At 42.1% G+C, this 14,358-nt stretch overlaps 1 protein-coding gene across 5 annotated transcripts; it reads right to left on the reverse strand.

Annotated features, from left to right (window-relative positions):
• Positions 1–516: 516 nt before the first annotated feature.
• Positions 517–9,322, reverse strand: LOC147243717 (SWI/SNF-related matrix-associated actin-dependent regulator of chromatin subfamily A member 2). Of its 5 annotated transcripts, XM_086188040.1 has the most exons (7): positions 9,225–9,320; positions 9,029–9,069; positions 6,512–6,741; positions 3,909–4,014; positions 3,396–3,497; positions 3,123–3,267; positions 574–1,559 (listed from the first exon to the last, which is right to left on the reverse strand). In XM_086188040.1, the coding sequence occupies exons 1-7, from the start codon at positions 9,295–9,297 to the stop codon at positions 1,426–1,428; spliced, it is 831 nt and encodes a 276-aa protein (XP_086044166.1). In that variant the 5' UTR covers positions 9,298–9,320; the 3' UTR covers positions 574–1,425. The 5 variants fall into 5 exon arrangements, with proteins under 5 accessions (XP_086044170.1, XP_086044167.1, XP_086044169.1 ...); XM_086188044.1 differs by lacking the exon at positions 9,225–9,320 and having other exon boundaries at positions 517–1,559; positions 9,029–9,133; XM_086188041.1 differs by lacking the exons at positions 9,029–9,069; positions 9,225–9,320 and adding an exon at positions 7,391–8,762 and having other exon boundaries at positions 522–1,559.
• Between the last annotated feature and the right edge of the window lie 5,036 nt (positions 9,323–14,358).

Raw genomic sequence — 14,358 nt, forward strand, 5'->3', positions numbered from 1 at the left:
TAGTGATTGACGTGAGGCGATTGATGTTACTAGCTGACGTCGGTGCTACAGCTCCGATTTTGTCAACTTTGCGTTGCCACTACATCTTACACAGGTCCTTTAAGTAGCCGCGGCGATTCTGTCGCCATGATGTTCCACCTCCTTTGCTCACACACTGACTGTTTAGAAGCAAAACTCTCTCATGGGTAAACAAACAATTCTATGAAATAATGCGAGCAGAAACAAAACAAAAAAACAACAACAACAAAAAACAACTGATGGTTTCCAAAAGCTCGTCTGTTGAGTGAAACTGTTTCCATTCATGTTCAGATGTCTGTCTGTTTATAGTTTGAGGTTTGGCGTCAGCTTAACCTTTGTCCACTGGTTCAACACCAAACATGTCATATTCTTATTAATGAAAGCATAAATGTGGAAAGAGACAGTGAAATCAACTGAGTCAACGTGTTCCTAAAAATTATGCTGTAACAGCACCATCTATTGATATATTGCCAAAAACACATTTCTCATACAGCAAGCCTCTGATGTTTGTTGCTATAATTGAATTGAAGCCTCTCCAACACATGTAGTTTGATACTATATCTGACTTTAGGACCACTATAAGTACAACAATAAAAAGAACTACTAATACTACTAAAAACTACAAACCCCTTGGACTTTTTGATAAAATTTATTTTCCAAGTATTTAAGTGATACATGTTTCCAGGGATTGTCTAAACAATGATGTCTTCCATTCTCCCTTTATATTTTCACACAAACTGTACAATATGAGAGTATGCTGTAGCACAATGGGCGCTTATGTTCAATTGGAGTACCCTTAATTGATTCGAACCAAACTTATTATTAAGGAGATCTATCAATACAAGTATTTGTAAGTCTCTAAATATTTCCATTTTTTTTAATGTTTTATCAAAGATGCATCATCTCTAAAATCACATTCAGAGATATTAAACAAATGTCAGTATTTCCTGTATTCCATGAAAAAGTCCTTCCTGTGTGCTTTAATTCTCTCGCCCTGAACACATTGTCATCGATGGCTCTGGGGGAGCCAGCTTCAGGAGAGATATACAGGACATATCATGCTCCAAGACTCATGAAAGGCATTTCATACAAAGAATATATTGATTAAAACAGTCAGTGAAACTGTCTTTTTTAATAGAATATCTGCAAGAGAAATCACAGGGACTAAGGCAGATAAATGATAACTGTTGTAAAAGACCAGCTAAATTAAAAGTACAGCACTATGTGCAGCAAGACATGTTTGAGTGGCATGAGTCATTTCATAGAAAAGCATATGTGACTCTTGAAACTCCCTATTTTGTTTCTCAGAGACCTTTTTTTCTCGGAAAATGAAGGAACTAATGTATTGGGTTGTGGCAGAGAGAAAAGACAAGAACAAGAATACAAAAAAAAGGATAAGCATTCAGTTCAACCTTCATCTTTTGTGGTGTTTTCCTCTAGATCCTCATCTCGGTATAAATCACTGTGCAGCCTCTTGGCCATGGTGTTTCTGCTTCGCTCCTCCTTGTTCCCTTTCTTTAGTTGCACTGGTAATGATTGCACTGGAAAATAGAGAATCCATCCATGTTGTTACACTTTTAAATATGTTTGTATATTTATTCATTAGAATAACAAATAAAGCTGAAATGAAAAACACATTTCTTGGTCACATTATTCACCTGTTCAATAAAATATGCTTCCAAAAAAAACTTGGTTTTTTTTTGTATTTTTACATCAAAGTCCAATCAGGTTTTTCTTGCTGTCTAAAAATACGGAATGTGCTGACACAACATGAACCACCCAATTTCAACCAACAATACCGTGACGTCAACTTTTAGCTGCATGAGTAGCGACACATCTTTTTCCCAGCTAGTCCAGAGGTTAGCATCGCCATGTGTCCTCCACCAAAAAGCTCGTGGTACTTTTTACTTTTAATTGTGATAAAAGCTGAACACAAACTTTGTGGAAATGATGTGTTTTTCATACTTTGTTCGGCAAAATAACAAGCAAAGGAACATCACCTCTATCATTTTTGAGGCGTGAATGCAAAGCTAACAAAGCTAACGTTATGCTGTGAACAAACTACACCACAGCAATATACTTCAACACCACCACAAGTGGCTTTTCACTAATTCAGTTTTTGTTTCAATGGCATCTGTAGTCCAGTTTAGTCTTGTTTGTTTGAAGACTCAAACGCTGCAGAACTCAAGAGTGTGCTTGATGTATTTTATACCGTAAAACAAAATGTTGAAATGTTGTATGCATGTTTGCATGTACAAAAGGACCTTAATTCTTAATTAAGGTATTTTTTTAAAAAAGCCCATCGACTTTGAGACCAGGGGAACTGAACATTCAACAAAGCTCATTGATTTCTGGGTTTTAGGGCTCATTCCTTTACGAGTTTATGTGTATGAGCCAAAAATAGCAGTTAGCCTGCCTACAAAACCATTAGTGTGTCTTTGGCTGTTCGCCTGCTCAAATCCTATTGTCCTTCCCCCAAAAAATGTTGGTTACAGGTCCGCTGAGTCAAATGTATTCATGTAGAGGAAAGTGGGACGTATGGCCGCTTCAGATTATCGGGCAAGGAATTTAACAGAGGGTGGCTTCAGCAGCTACTTGGAATGTAGAATCGATTTTGTCGCTCTCCTCCTTATGGACACTGCTATCATCTCAGCGCCATCAGAGCCTCCTCGAACGCTCTGGATACACCACTTTTAAGCAGTCAATCATCCATCCATCCATTTTCTATACCGCTTATCTGTCAAGGGTCGTGGGGGGGTGGAGCCTATCCAAGCTGACATTGGGCGAGAGACGGGGTTCACCCTGGACGGGTTGCAGGACCATCAGGAGCAATTTTGGGCTCAGTATCTTGCTCAAGGATACTTGGACATGGTCACCAAGGGAAGTGAGGATTGAACCTGCGAACCTTCGGTTGCTAGACGGCCGCTCTACCTCTGAGCCGTGCCCCCTTCCAATCACATCATTCCAAACATTATTTCCTGCTTTTCGATTCCATTTCATTCGGAGATGTGATTCACAAGACAGGAGTTTGCCCCCCTTAAAAAGCTTTGTCAGCTGATATTGTGAACAGATAAATATTTGCCAGCATTTTCCATATTTGTTACCTGCTGATGGTACAAATTGGTCCTCCGCTCCTCCACCATTATTGCTGTGACTGGCTGCAACCGTCTCTTTCTGTTCTTCGTCTGTGACAATTCTCTGTCTCGCACTCTCAAAAACAGACTTAATGACAATTGAATCCTCATAGATCTGCAGTGGTAAATACATGCAAACACACAGGGATAATTAGAACAGTTTAATCATTTATGTCAACAACAGCAATTTAGGAATACACAATATCTGAGTACAATCAAGACTTGAAAAGTCTAAGAATTCACCTGAGAGCCCTCCAGGTTGTAAGTCTGAGCATTGTGACACAGGAGGAGAATATCCTTTTCCAAATCCCCAACACTTCTGTACTTGTGATTACGCACCCGTTCCTGTGAAGCAGAGGGTCCAGACCAAAACAACAAACAACATCTTGAGCCATTTTGCTTCCATATGGAGAAAGAATATAAAAAATACTCATTGACTGTAGGCTAGAGCTGTTCAGGATATTCAGGCGTATTAGGGTGTAGATAAGGCTGCACTTGCAGAAACTTGGGTTTCAGAAAAATGTAAAGTTTTTACACGATTTCTCATGGTTTTGTGCCTTAGAGTGGATAGCGAGCATAAATTATTTGTTAATCAATACTGTCAAGACAGGACCGTCGCAAAACAACTTCATTAAGTAGTCAGAGGGAGTTAAATGGCAACAAAAAAAGAGGGCTAAAAAGTCACATATTGGTAAGGACACTTCAGGAAGGCCTAATGTTTGGTGCATAACAAAAAAATAATATATACCGACATACCCTGATCCGTCTGAAGTCAACGGGTTTTCGGATCAGCTCGTAGTACTCGGGTACCTCCTTCTTTGAGGGAAGCTGAACGAAGCCTTTACTGATCTGTCGACCCAACCTGGAAGCATGTGAAGGTTCACAAAATTATATTTTATCATTAAAAGGAGGTTTATGATTTATGTTGGCCCTGAAGGCTGACGGCTGTGTTTAGTGTGCGCTCAGGCAAAATTTTCAGCAGTTTGAAGGTGAGTTGTTATCTTATAATTTGTGGTTCATTTATCCCTCTTAGGGCAGATCCATGATAATAATCGTTAAATTACAATATTATCAGCAATAATCAGACGAACGAGTAGAGTGGGCTTGTGGTGGAGATCTGTGCTCTTGTTTCCAACTACCTTTTTAGTAATCTCCTGTCTGGATCGTTGTTACACAACCTGATGAACCGGAATGACAGAGAAAGGTGCCATCCGTGCTGCGACTTCAAAGGTAAGCTATCCCGCAAACTTATTATTTAGGATACAGGAATGTATAAAGCTGATTCAGCTCCACCGAGAAGCAAGAGAAGCTGAGCTAAATGAAAGATGGACGAGTTATAATCTACCCTATAACCTAAACAACAAACAAACAAACAAACCTCAACAGCTGAACTATGAGTATGTGTCTTGAGGTATGTTGCCTCAATTGGTTTATGTTGACAAAAAGCATAAAAGTGCAACAAGGATGACTTTCATTTTTTTGTTTTTTAGGTCAGCTCATTAGTCAGAAGTGTACAAAGTACCACAGTACAAAGCTAAGTTTATATTATGAACGAGCTACGTCAAATAAGTACGTCCCATCGTCCCGGGGACGTAATTAATTGTCATCGGGAGGATCAATTTTTCTCTCTCGGGATGAAGAGAATTTTGTGGGCGCTGACTTCATTTTCCTGCTTATGTTTTCAACACTTTCTGAGAACCAGAACACGTTCACAGTAGGTGGAAACGACTTATGTGAAAAGGTAAACGGAAAAAAGGACTGAGCGTCGTTCAATTGGCTGGCACGCTTTTGTTTGGGTTGTTCAGTGAGACGCAGAGACTGCTCGCAACAATGTTGCAGCCACTGCTTGCTGTTCAAATCGAGTCTGCTTTTCCCTATTTGTGTGGGCTAGGGTTAGTTAGTTGTAATTTAATTGCATTCACTTGGTTTATTTTATATGTTGTAGTCATTTTGTTCCAACTAAAAACTACTTTACCAACAATGCAAAGCAGTAAAGGGTCTGAGATCTCTAGAAGGGAGAAGAAGTGTGAACAGAGATAGGACTGAGATCCCATTAGAGCTGAAGTGGACCAGAAAGTGAGTCCTCATGTTTGAAGGGAAATAAATATATTGTTTTATCAACATAATCCATCACTTCATCCATTTTCTACCGCTTATCCTGTTAAGGGGTCGTGGGGGGGGGGGGAGGGTGGCTGGAGCCTATTCCAGCAGCGTTCAGGTGAGAGGCAGGGTTCACCCTGGACAGGTCACCGGTCCATCACAGGGCCAACACATAGAGACAGACAACCATTCACACTCACAGCCACGCCTACGGTCAATTTAGAGTCTGGATTAACCTGGTCCCTCTTGATGTCTTTGGACTGTGGAGGAAGCTGGAGTACCAGAGAGAACCCAGCAGGAACAGGGAGAACATGGAGACTCACACAGAAAGACCCCGTGATGGAGCCGGGGCTCCACCCACAACCTTCTTACTGTGAGGCGACAGTGCTGACCACTGCACCACCGTGCTGCACATCAACATAATGTGTTGTGTTTTTATGAAATTATCAGTAAGTAACAACTCAAATGAAGATTTTTGGGAAAATTTGGGACGATCCACGAAGGTTCCGGGAGTTTCCGGGACGGTGGTGAAAAAAGTTAGTTTTAACCTCTGATGTTGACATGTCTTTGGCTGTTTGCCACTTTAAATCCTGCTTTCTTTCCCCAAAATATGGTGGTTTTGAGACGCACGTTTTGTTCAGATAATTTTCAACCCCACATTTTGAAGCTTAAAGGCAACTGTTAGAAAAACGCCAACGTGATGACATCACGCGATGAACAAACGACAGCGTGGATGCACGACTTCAACTTCCCCCCTACTAGATTTGCGTTGCTTCTGTTTTAGGCCTGATGACATTTATTATCTGCGACTTCAAGCCAATTGTTGACGAATATAGTTCCATGTTTTTGGAGTCATTCGTGCTCAACGCTTTCGTGAGCCTCTGACTGAATCCTGAACCCAGCCATGCGCAATACGCAACATGAGTTTCATGATTGTCCCTGCAATTAGTTATCACTGTAATCAATCGGAGAAGCTACGTGGACAGCTAGTGAGACGTGTATGTCTTGCACATCGTATTGGTTTTTTTGTAGGTTTTGTTTTCTGACCTCGTTCTGTTGTCATAATAACTTGCACCTTTGGTATTTACAATGACAGAATCTCCATAGAAACATGCGAGTTCGTTCCATGGGGTGTCTAGAAGATAGACACAATATACACGTGTACGGTACAAATGTGTCGCTGAAGGAACGCGTTGTGTCTCTGGTGTGCTCGATAAATTAATGTAGATGCATTGAGGTGTCTGTCGTTGTGCCCTCACCCGTCCTTGTAGTTGATAACCATGTCCACTAATGTGTTCAATTGTCTGGTGAGCTCAGGTGGATTAGGGGGGAGCTTCTCAGCAGGTGGGCGTCCTCGCTTCCTTTTGACCTTTTCAGCAGTTTCCTGCCTAGCTTGGACCTCTTTCTCTTCATTATGATCGCCTTTACGCTTCTTCAGACCGATGTCCTCTTCCATCTCCTCCAGGGAACCGTTCTCTCCTGCTTCAGGCTGCAGGGAAGAGGGACATCTGACAAACTCTGACAGACTTTATGGAGGGATGGTCAGATGGATGAAACATTCTGATATAAAATGCTGCATTAGGAATTCTAGGTTGCACAGACTGACTCGTCCACGGTAGTACCATCATGCAACAGCTGGTGAGCTTCCATATTGCCCCGGAATCAAAAAAACAAAATCTGTAGCTGTCAAGCAAATTTTAGGTGAAATGTGCAAATATCACAAAAAAAGGAATTGAGTTTTTTTCAATGAGGAAGTTTGGAGGGAATACAAAGGGGCAAAGTTCTGCCGCCAGCGGATGGCGGTATATGCATCATTACGCATGGTTTTAACAAACAGAATAGTAGAAGAAGGACCGTCTAGCAACAAAAAACTGGAAAAAGGTCTTTCTTTTCTTTGGTTGGACAAGTTATTGTGCTGAAATTCCTGCTAGGACTGAACTTGTCGCATGCCGTCTCGAGATGAAGACAAGCTTGGTAACATCCGCCGCAGAATCAGGTCGGTCACGTGGGGTAAAAGATTTGCTTTGTCAAATTTGCAGCCGCATCTCCCATTTTGCGCATTTACTCTTTAAGAAAAACAAAGCCAATGGAAACGCTCAAAGAGAATGTTCTAACTTTTTCCCGTGTTTTTTTTTCACCTCTGAAAGCTCGTCAAAATACATTCCTGGGAAGCTGAATTCTGACAGCGGTGGTTAGGCTTACAGGCTAGAGCTTTCACAGCACATGTGAACTGTCTGTTGTCAACATGTGGAGTGCAGTTTTACAAGGACAGATTGTTCCAGAGAGTCCCCTTAATGACATCATCAGCTATTAGCCAAGGTTGACTTGGAAAAAAGAAAAAGAAAAAGAAAAAGTCATGCAAACCCGGTTACAAATATTCAGTTCATACCAGGACAGCCAATAAAAAGTGGGAGTTGAGAGGAATGGTCTTATTTCTCCCCCCCCGAAAAAAGCTTTTATTTTAACCCCTCCTATATATGCAGTACACAAACTTGTACGTTTCAAGGCGCTAACTTGCCTCATAGACAGAATGCTATGCAGCCTAATACCCTCAAATTAAAGCACAATCTCCTGCTAATTAGCAGTAGTGGCTGAGGCTTCAGAATTATGACAGTTGGCTTATTTATTTATTACATTAGAATTTGCATGGACTGGAGCGACCCCAACTGCTGTGCTGTCTCTGCAAATTTAGGACAGGATTTTATACGGAGGCTTTGATGTCAGATGGTTATCGAGGGGAGGCAGAATTTCCTTAAAGTGTGAATTTGTAGGCAGTGTCTAACGTGGCTTTTAGTACTGGTAATATTGCCTTCATGCGCACAAACGAGACGGAAAGGGTGTCTGCTGCATACTGACTTATTTTCAAACCATTTCGTCGCTCCATTTTAAGTAACTGCTGCAAACACAAAGGCAATTAGAGGCCAGTAACATGCATGCAGCAAGAGCAGCTCCAGCCTAACTGGAGAGATGAAGAGGGGGGAAATAGAGAGGGCATGTTGTCCAATCCAAACAGTATATCGATGCATCAATCAGAGAGCCACATACAATAGATACACCAGCAAAAGAGAGCATGCAGTTGGGAACATGCATTTCTCAAGGGCAGATGCATGCTGATATATTTTGTATACGCTGGCTAAAGAGGCACCATGCAGAATACAAAAATAATCATTAAAAAACAGGAGAGAGTGTGACAACTGCCTCCCTATCACATAGCCATGGAAGATATTGGAGTTAGAGGAGACAATAACACTGGAGAGGCAACAAAAGAAATCCTGCTCATCATCGCTCGGCTCAAATGTAGGCTTTGAAAGCCCCGCTACTCTCTCTAAGGGGCTGCAATCGTTCCAGCGGAATACTGGAGGGATAGAGGGTAATCCTCCAAGATGTACAACACAGCTGAGAGCTGCCTGATTGACTGTGCATGTGTGCGTGGAAGGGTGCCAGTGTGTGCATGGGATGCTCCATGCTATCTCCTAACAAGCCTGCCTCTTCCCTGACTAATCTGGCAAAGATTCCCGCTCTTCTGTTACAACACACACCTACACTCCCTCTCCCCCCTGCTCGCTCACACACACGCACACACACACACACACACACACACACACACACACACAGACAGACACGAAAACACTACAGAGACACTCGCTCTCTTTCCCTGGTGCGCGCGCACACACACATTCACACACACATTTTATCCATCTCTTCCTCTCTTCCCATGCGATGTAGCCTGGCTGAATCCTGCGCCTGTGAAGAAAGACATGGAGGAGGATATTTACCTGACTGCAATCTGCAGGCTGGCTATCAGGATCGACTGCAGCTGTGGGGGAGAGAATTAGCAAGCCAGCATAGCGGCGAGCTGCTAGTCTCTTCATCAGCTGATCACTCAGAAGCAGAGCCCAGAAGGGGGGAGAATAAAAGAGCTATGTTTTCATATACAAATCAATGAGCTGGGGGAAAACACAAATGCCATACCCATCTCCTGTCTGCTGCTCTTCGAGGTCTTTCTCCTGATTCTGCAAGGCCCCGAGCTTGTCTCCCTCTGCATGTTTTTAATATCGAGTGTTGCCAGACGTGTTTTTTTTCCTTTTACCCTTCCTCCTCTGTTAAAGTTATAAAGTCTATTTTTATTCCTTTTAATTTTGCATTGCATTTCACAAGGACGTTGTGTTTAGTTTTTAATAACCATGCAGAGAGGTGGACATTCATGTTCGGGACATGTTTTTTGTGTGTAGCCTCAGAATTCCAGCAGGGTGATTAATGCATAAATATTGACTGGGATCATATTTCATTCTTGCGCCAAGACAACAAGGAAAAGTAGCTTTGCAATACTGAGCGGCAACAATTGCAGTACAAACAGTGGACTTTTTTCTTGTTTGAGCTGACACACATCTGGTTTCTGTTAATCCTTTTTCCCCCAACATTTGCAAAATGCTGCAGGAAAAAAAACACAATGGTAGAGCTCACACGATAGGAAGGGAAACAAAAGAAACAGGGTAGACGTAAACTCTCCTGTTGCATCTTATCCAGATAATGTCAAACTCATAATGTTACTGTCCTTCTGTATCATGGAGGATCTTGGCAGCTGCTGGGATTGGAATTCACTGGGACTATAAAAGAAATCCTATAACACACACGAGACGAACAGGAAATCCATAGCATGCTTTCATTCACTGCAGCCAAATCTATCATCCAGCAGCTTGCCTGGGGCAAAAACACTAAACTTTGTATTTTTAAACCCCTGAAAACTCCCCAAAACTATTTCTCTGCAAGAATAATATTCAATATTGGATGAAAAAAGAACTAAAGTTTTTTAAACTTAAAGGAGTGTGCACACCAACTTTTTGGATAAATACACTTATTTGCTGTTCTCCTCAGAGCCAGACAAGAAGACAGATCCTCGTCTCCCTTCGGTGCTGTCTGAGGGGGCCGAGTCCCACAGAGACAAGCAGACCGCTAGCTTAGCTTAGCACGATGAATGGTAGTGGATGGGAAGTGTTAGCTTGCCTCTCTCTGGTGTGCTACGCTTCCAAAAGTGGCAGTTCTTCCTCTCTGTATTCTGGCTCAAATGGATCAGGTCCAGGATCCTGATTTGTCTAAAAGTCATCCTCTCTCACAAAGTTGTAGCAGGCGCTCGTCTTCTTCTTGTCCAAAAACATTGAAGTGTCATGTCAAATCAAGGAGAGCAGTTCTGGTTATGTAACTGATTCAAGTGCTATTCATACAGGCAAAGACCGTTTTGAAGAATACATTTATTTGATGTCTTTTGACAGAGGTGTGCCAACACCTCCCACTTATCATCATTCATTGTGCTAAGCTAATTAGCAGTCAGCTGGTCTCTGTGGGTCTCAGCTCCCTGACGCAGCACAGAGGGGAGATTGAGCTTCTTGTCTGACTCTGTGGAGGATGGACGATGGCTCCCAAAAACGCCACGTGTAACTAAATGCCTCATTGGAATTATCCAGGTGTCATTTGATCAGTGATGGATCAGTTAGTACTGTCTTTGTCACATAAACTCGATGACTATAACTATAATCTGTAATCTTTGCTGATCAATAATCTGTGGCCACATCCAACATTTTTAGAAATGTTTTTATTTTTTTAAATAATTTTATACAAACTTTTGGAAGATTTTTTTTTTTGGGGGGGGGGGGGGGTTACAAACTTCCCACTAAAATCATTCCCAAAAAAAGAAATCCTAGCTGGTCCCCTCTCATCCAAATATGGTGTCCACTGTTCCAAAAAAAGATGGAAAAATCTCAAAATGTCCCACTGGGTGTTTCAATAGAAAGATTAACAGCTGACGTCACAGATGAATGAAATTAATAGAGCCCCTCTTGCATTTATTATTTACATCAACAAAGAGACAATGAACCCTGTTGTTGTTGCCTCCTGCGATGCTTCAGTGCAAATTCGATTCTAATCAAGTGTCAATGTGCTCGCATGTTTTCACTCTCATTTCTTAAATACAAGGCCTGTTGAAGTGACTACATTAGCCAGCCCAGGTGAAATGAGACATAATTCCAATAATATGTTTCCAAGAACCACTTGCTCATAACCACTGAATGTTACCATAGCAACAGCAAATTTTGATGGTGGAGCTTGTATATCATTTTATTTTATTGCTGTTGCTGGGAAATGGCTCAGAGTGCTCTCAGTCACACATGCAAAGCTCTCAGTAATGGGACACCGTGACACCAGGGAGCCACCTTCGGGAATGACAACATAATTGTATACATTATCCTCTCTTTTTGTGGATGTTTTCTTTCGTGTGCTTTAAAATATCGTGTTAAAAAGCCGTGACATGAAAGGCAAAAATTAAATAAGCTGGGACAGAAAGAGCTTTTAAAGACAACCGCTGTGTGGACGCGTGTTTCACAAGTGTCTGTTAATGCTCAAATTCATTCACATCCCTTCATTGAAAAAAGAGAGCGGAGTAGATACGCTGATCAAAAGTAGAAATGCGACACTTGAGATTGATTGACATTTTGCGTTTTGTAGTTCAATCAAATAATGCAGATGAATGGAATTAAAAATTAAAAAATAGGTGACAAAACGGAATTTTGCCAGGAAAGGTTCAAGCTCAGTGTTTGAAGAATGTTGTCTCATTTACTCCACGAGAGCTGTTCGCAGGTATTCCCAGTTGCAGGAACACGTAGACTTACTGTGGACCGAGTATATCTGGTGATTAGGGAGGCGTCGGGAGATCTGGGATTTTTTCAGATTCCAGAAACTGTGTGCACAACCTAGTGACACAAGGCTGGAGATTGTCCTGCTGGAATTTGTGGTCATCATGTTGACGGACAGCACCTCATCCTGGTATCCACCTGGTCGACACCATCCCAGAACCATAAACCCGGGCCACCCCGTGGGCCACATTCACCCCATACATGCTGTCTACCATCTGCACTGCTGAGGTGAAAACGGGATTCGTCTGTGAAGAGAAATATCCATCACGTATGCATGTTGGCCCAGTGAAATCTGTTCGTGTGTGAGGATGATGGGAACGTATCCCAGCTTCTCCTCGGAACAAACAGCCGGTGAGGAGTTTCTGGTTGTTCTGGCCGCCCTCTTCATCTTCTGTAGGAGTAACTGGCTTTAAGTCCAAATACAGTGGATGAATGTTCTGACCCTGAACTGCTGCTGTGACGGTGCGGGTCGATTGACCGTAGCGCTAAAGCGCTTGAACTGAAAATTTTACCATTTTTGATGAACTGACATGCAAGCTCGCGGCAGACCCGTTCTGCCTTAACTGCTGGCTTGTGACATCAGTGGCGTCATGATGTGACAGATTCCAGGATCCAGGGTGACCTGTCATCAAAAGGAGCAGTTTCCAGTTCATTCTTTCATCCCACGGGACATTTGTGCCAAATTTGATGATATTCCAGTTTAGGGTTTGTACTGTATTTGAAGAAATTCTCTCCTGGTGTTCCTCGTATATCGCTTTCATATGAAGGGACAGTAGCCCCGACCTTTGACCCCTAAAAGCTTTTCACTTAATCCTCAAGTCCAAGTGGACGTTTGTGCCAGATTTGAAGAAATTATCTTAAGGCGTTACAGAGATACTTTGTTAATGTGAGGTGACAGTGACCTGTGACCACCAGAGGCTTTTCAGTTCAGTGGACGTCTGTGCCAAATTTATAGCAGTTTTAGGACGATCGCATGGACAGACAACCTGAAGACGACGTGCCTCTGGCCCACGGCAGAGTAGAATGATACGAGTCTAGTTAGCTTCATGTCAGCATGATCGCCACAGTCTTCAAAACATCATCAAAAGAATGACTTTCAAGATGAGAAAAAGTTATCAAGGGTTGCCAGACAGAGAGGAATTTGTTAGTGGCCCTCCTTATTTCTCAAAGCCTCACATCACTAAGCTTGGGGGGGGGGGGGGGGGGTGTGTGTGTCATGGTCACGTTCCTTTTGTAAAACTAAATCGTGTCTCTCTAGCAGGGCCGATGCAGAATTGAATTAATGTCCCACATTCACTGCTCCATCTCATCTCCCCGTTCCTTTTTTTTTTCTCTGACAAACACTAGCAATTGAAGCTTGAAGGGAATATTCATTAAAACAGCCTGAACTGAACCAGGGCGTAGGTTGTTCTGGATATTTGATACATTATTTATAGCGGATTCAAAGCTGAAAGTCTGTTTTCGTTTGCCGGGGTGAAAACATGGACGGAGCTCAGTGTACTTTACAGTAACAATCAGCCTTCTACCTTACACCGTCATCCCAACATTAAAGATGTTTAAAATTTAAAGCGTCTTAGTTTCATGTCATCGCGAGATTGTAAATAATGAATTGTCAATGAATGAATGATGGCTTAGTGAACAGAACACAGACGAATAAAACTGGCGTCTGCCAGTCTGGATAATGTAGGGAATACGTGTACAAGCACAGCAGACATGTTCTCCAATGGTTGAGTTGAGTCGAGAAATAAGATAAGAAATAAAAACATAATGTGCAAGAAAGGGTTTTTGGATATTTATCAGAGCATATGGGAGCCATTTATGGAGGTGTTTTGCTGGATACAGTCACTGCCATCTTGCCGGGTGACACGCTATGGAATCGCAGTCTGCAGTAGTGATCGGAGAATGGAGCTGCAGCATCGGAGCGGAGCTCAATTTATTCAGGAGGTGCCAGTTTGATGCAGGTGTATCGCTTAAAGTTTAAAACTGACAGTCACGATTACGGGAAGTTAACTTTATGTGCACTTTCAATGTTTTTGTTTTGCAGTTTTCAAATCTGCAGGGTCACCCGGAGCCAATCACCAGGCAACCAACCCACTCCTCCTTTTCTGCATCAATAATTAATCAACTCAAGCGTAACGTCGTGACAGGTCCTGTTTTAACCCCAAGTATGATGATTTTTTTTTTTTCTAAACCTGACCAGTGAGATTTGCTTTATAAAACTAACAAAACCGCAACAGAAAGCTGAAACTACATCGAGAAATTTGCACGGCAAACAGCATTATATTTTTTCTTCAACCGCTTCCATGTCATGTGACCTCAGGACTCCAATAACTACCAGGTAATAGTTCCAGATGGGAAATAGGACACACCCCTTTTTGTATTTTATTGCCTCTTATACTTTATATTGATATTTTGGAGAT

Source organism: Aulostomus chinensis, chromosome 19 (genome assembly GCF_037954235.1).
Source record: "Aulostomus chinensis isolate RoL2024-O1b breed Wild chromosome 19, RoL_Achi_v1.0, whole genome shotgun sequence".
In the NCBI taxonomy this organism is placed as follows: domain Eukaryota; kingdom Metazoa; phylum Chordata; class Actinopteri; order Syngnathiformes; family Aulostomidae; genus Aulostomus; species Aulostomus chinensis.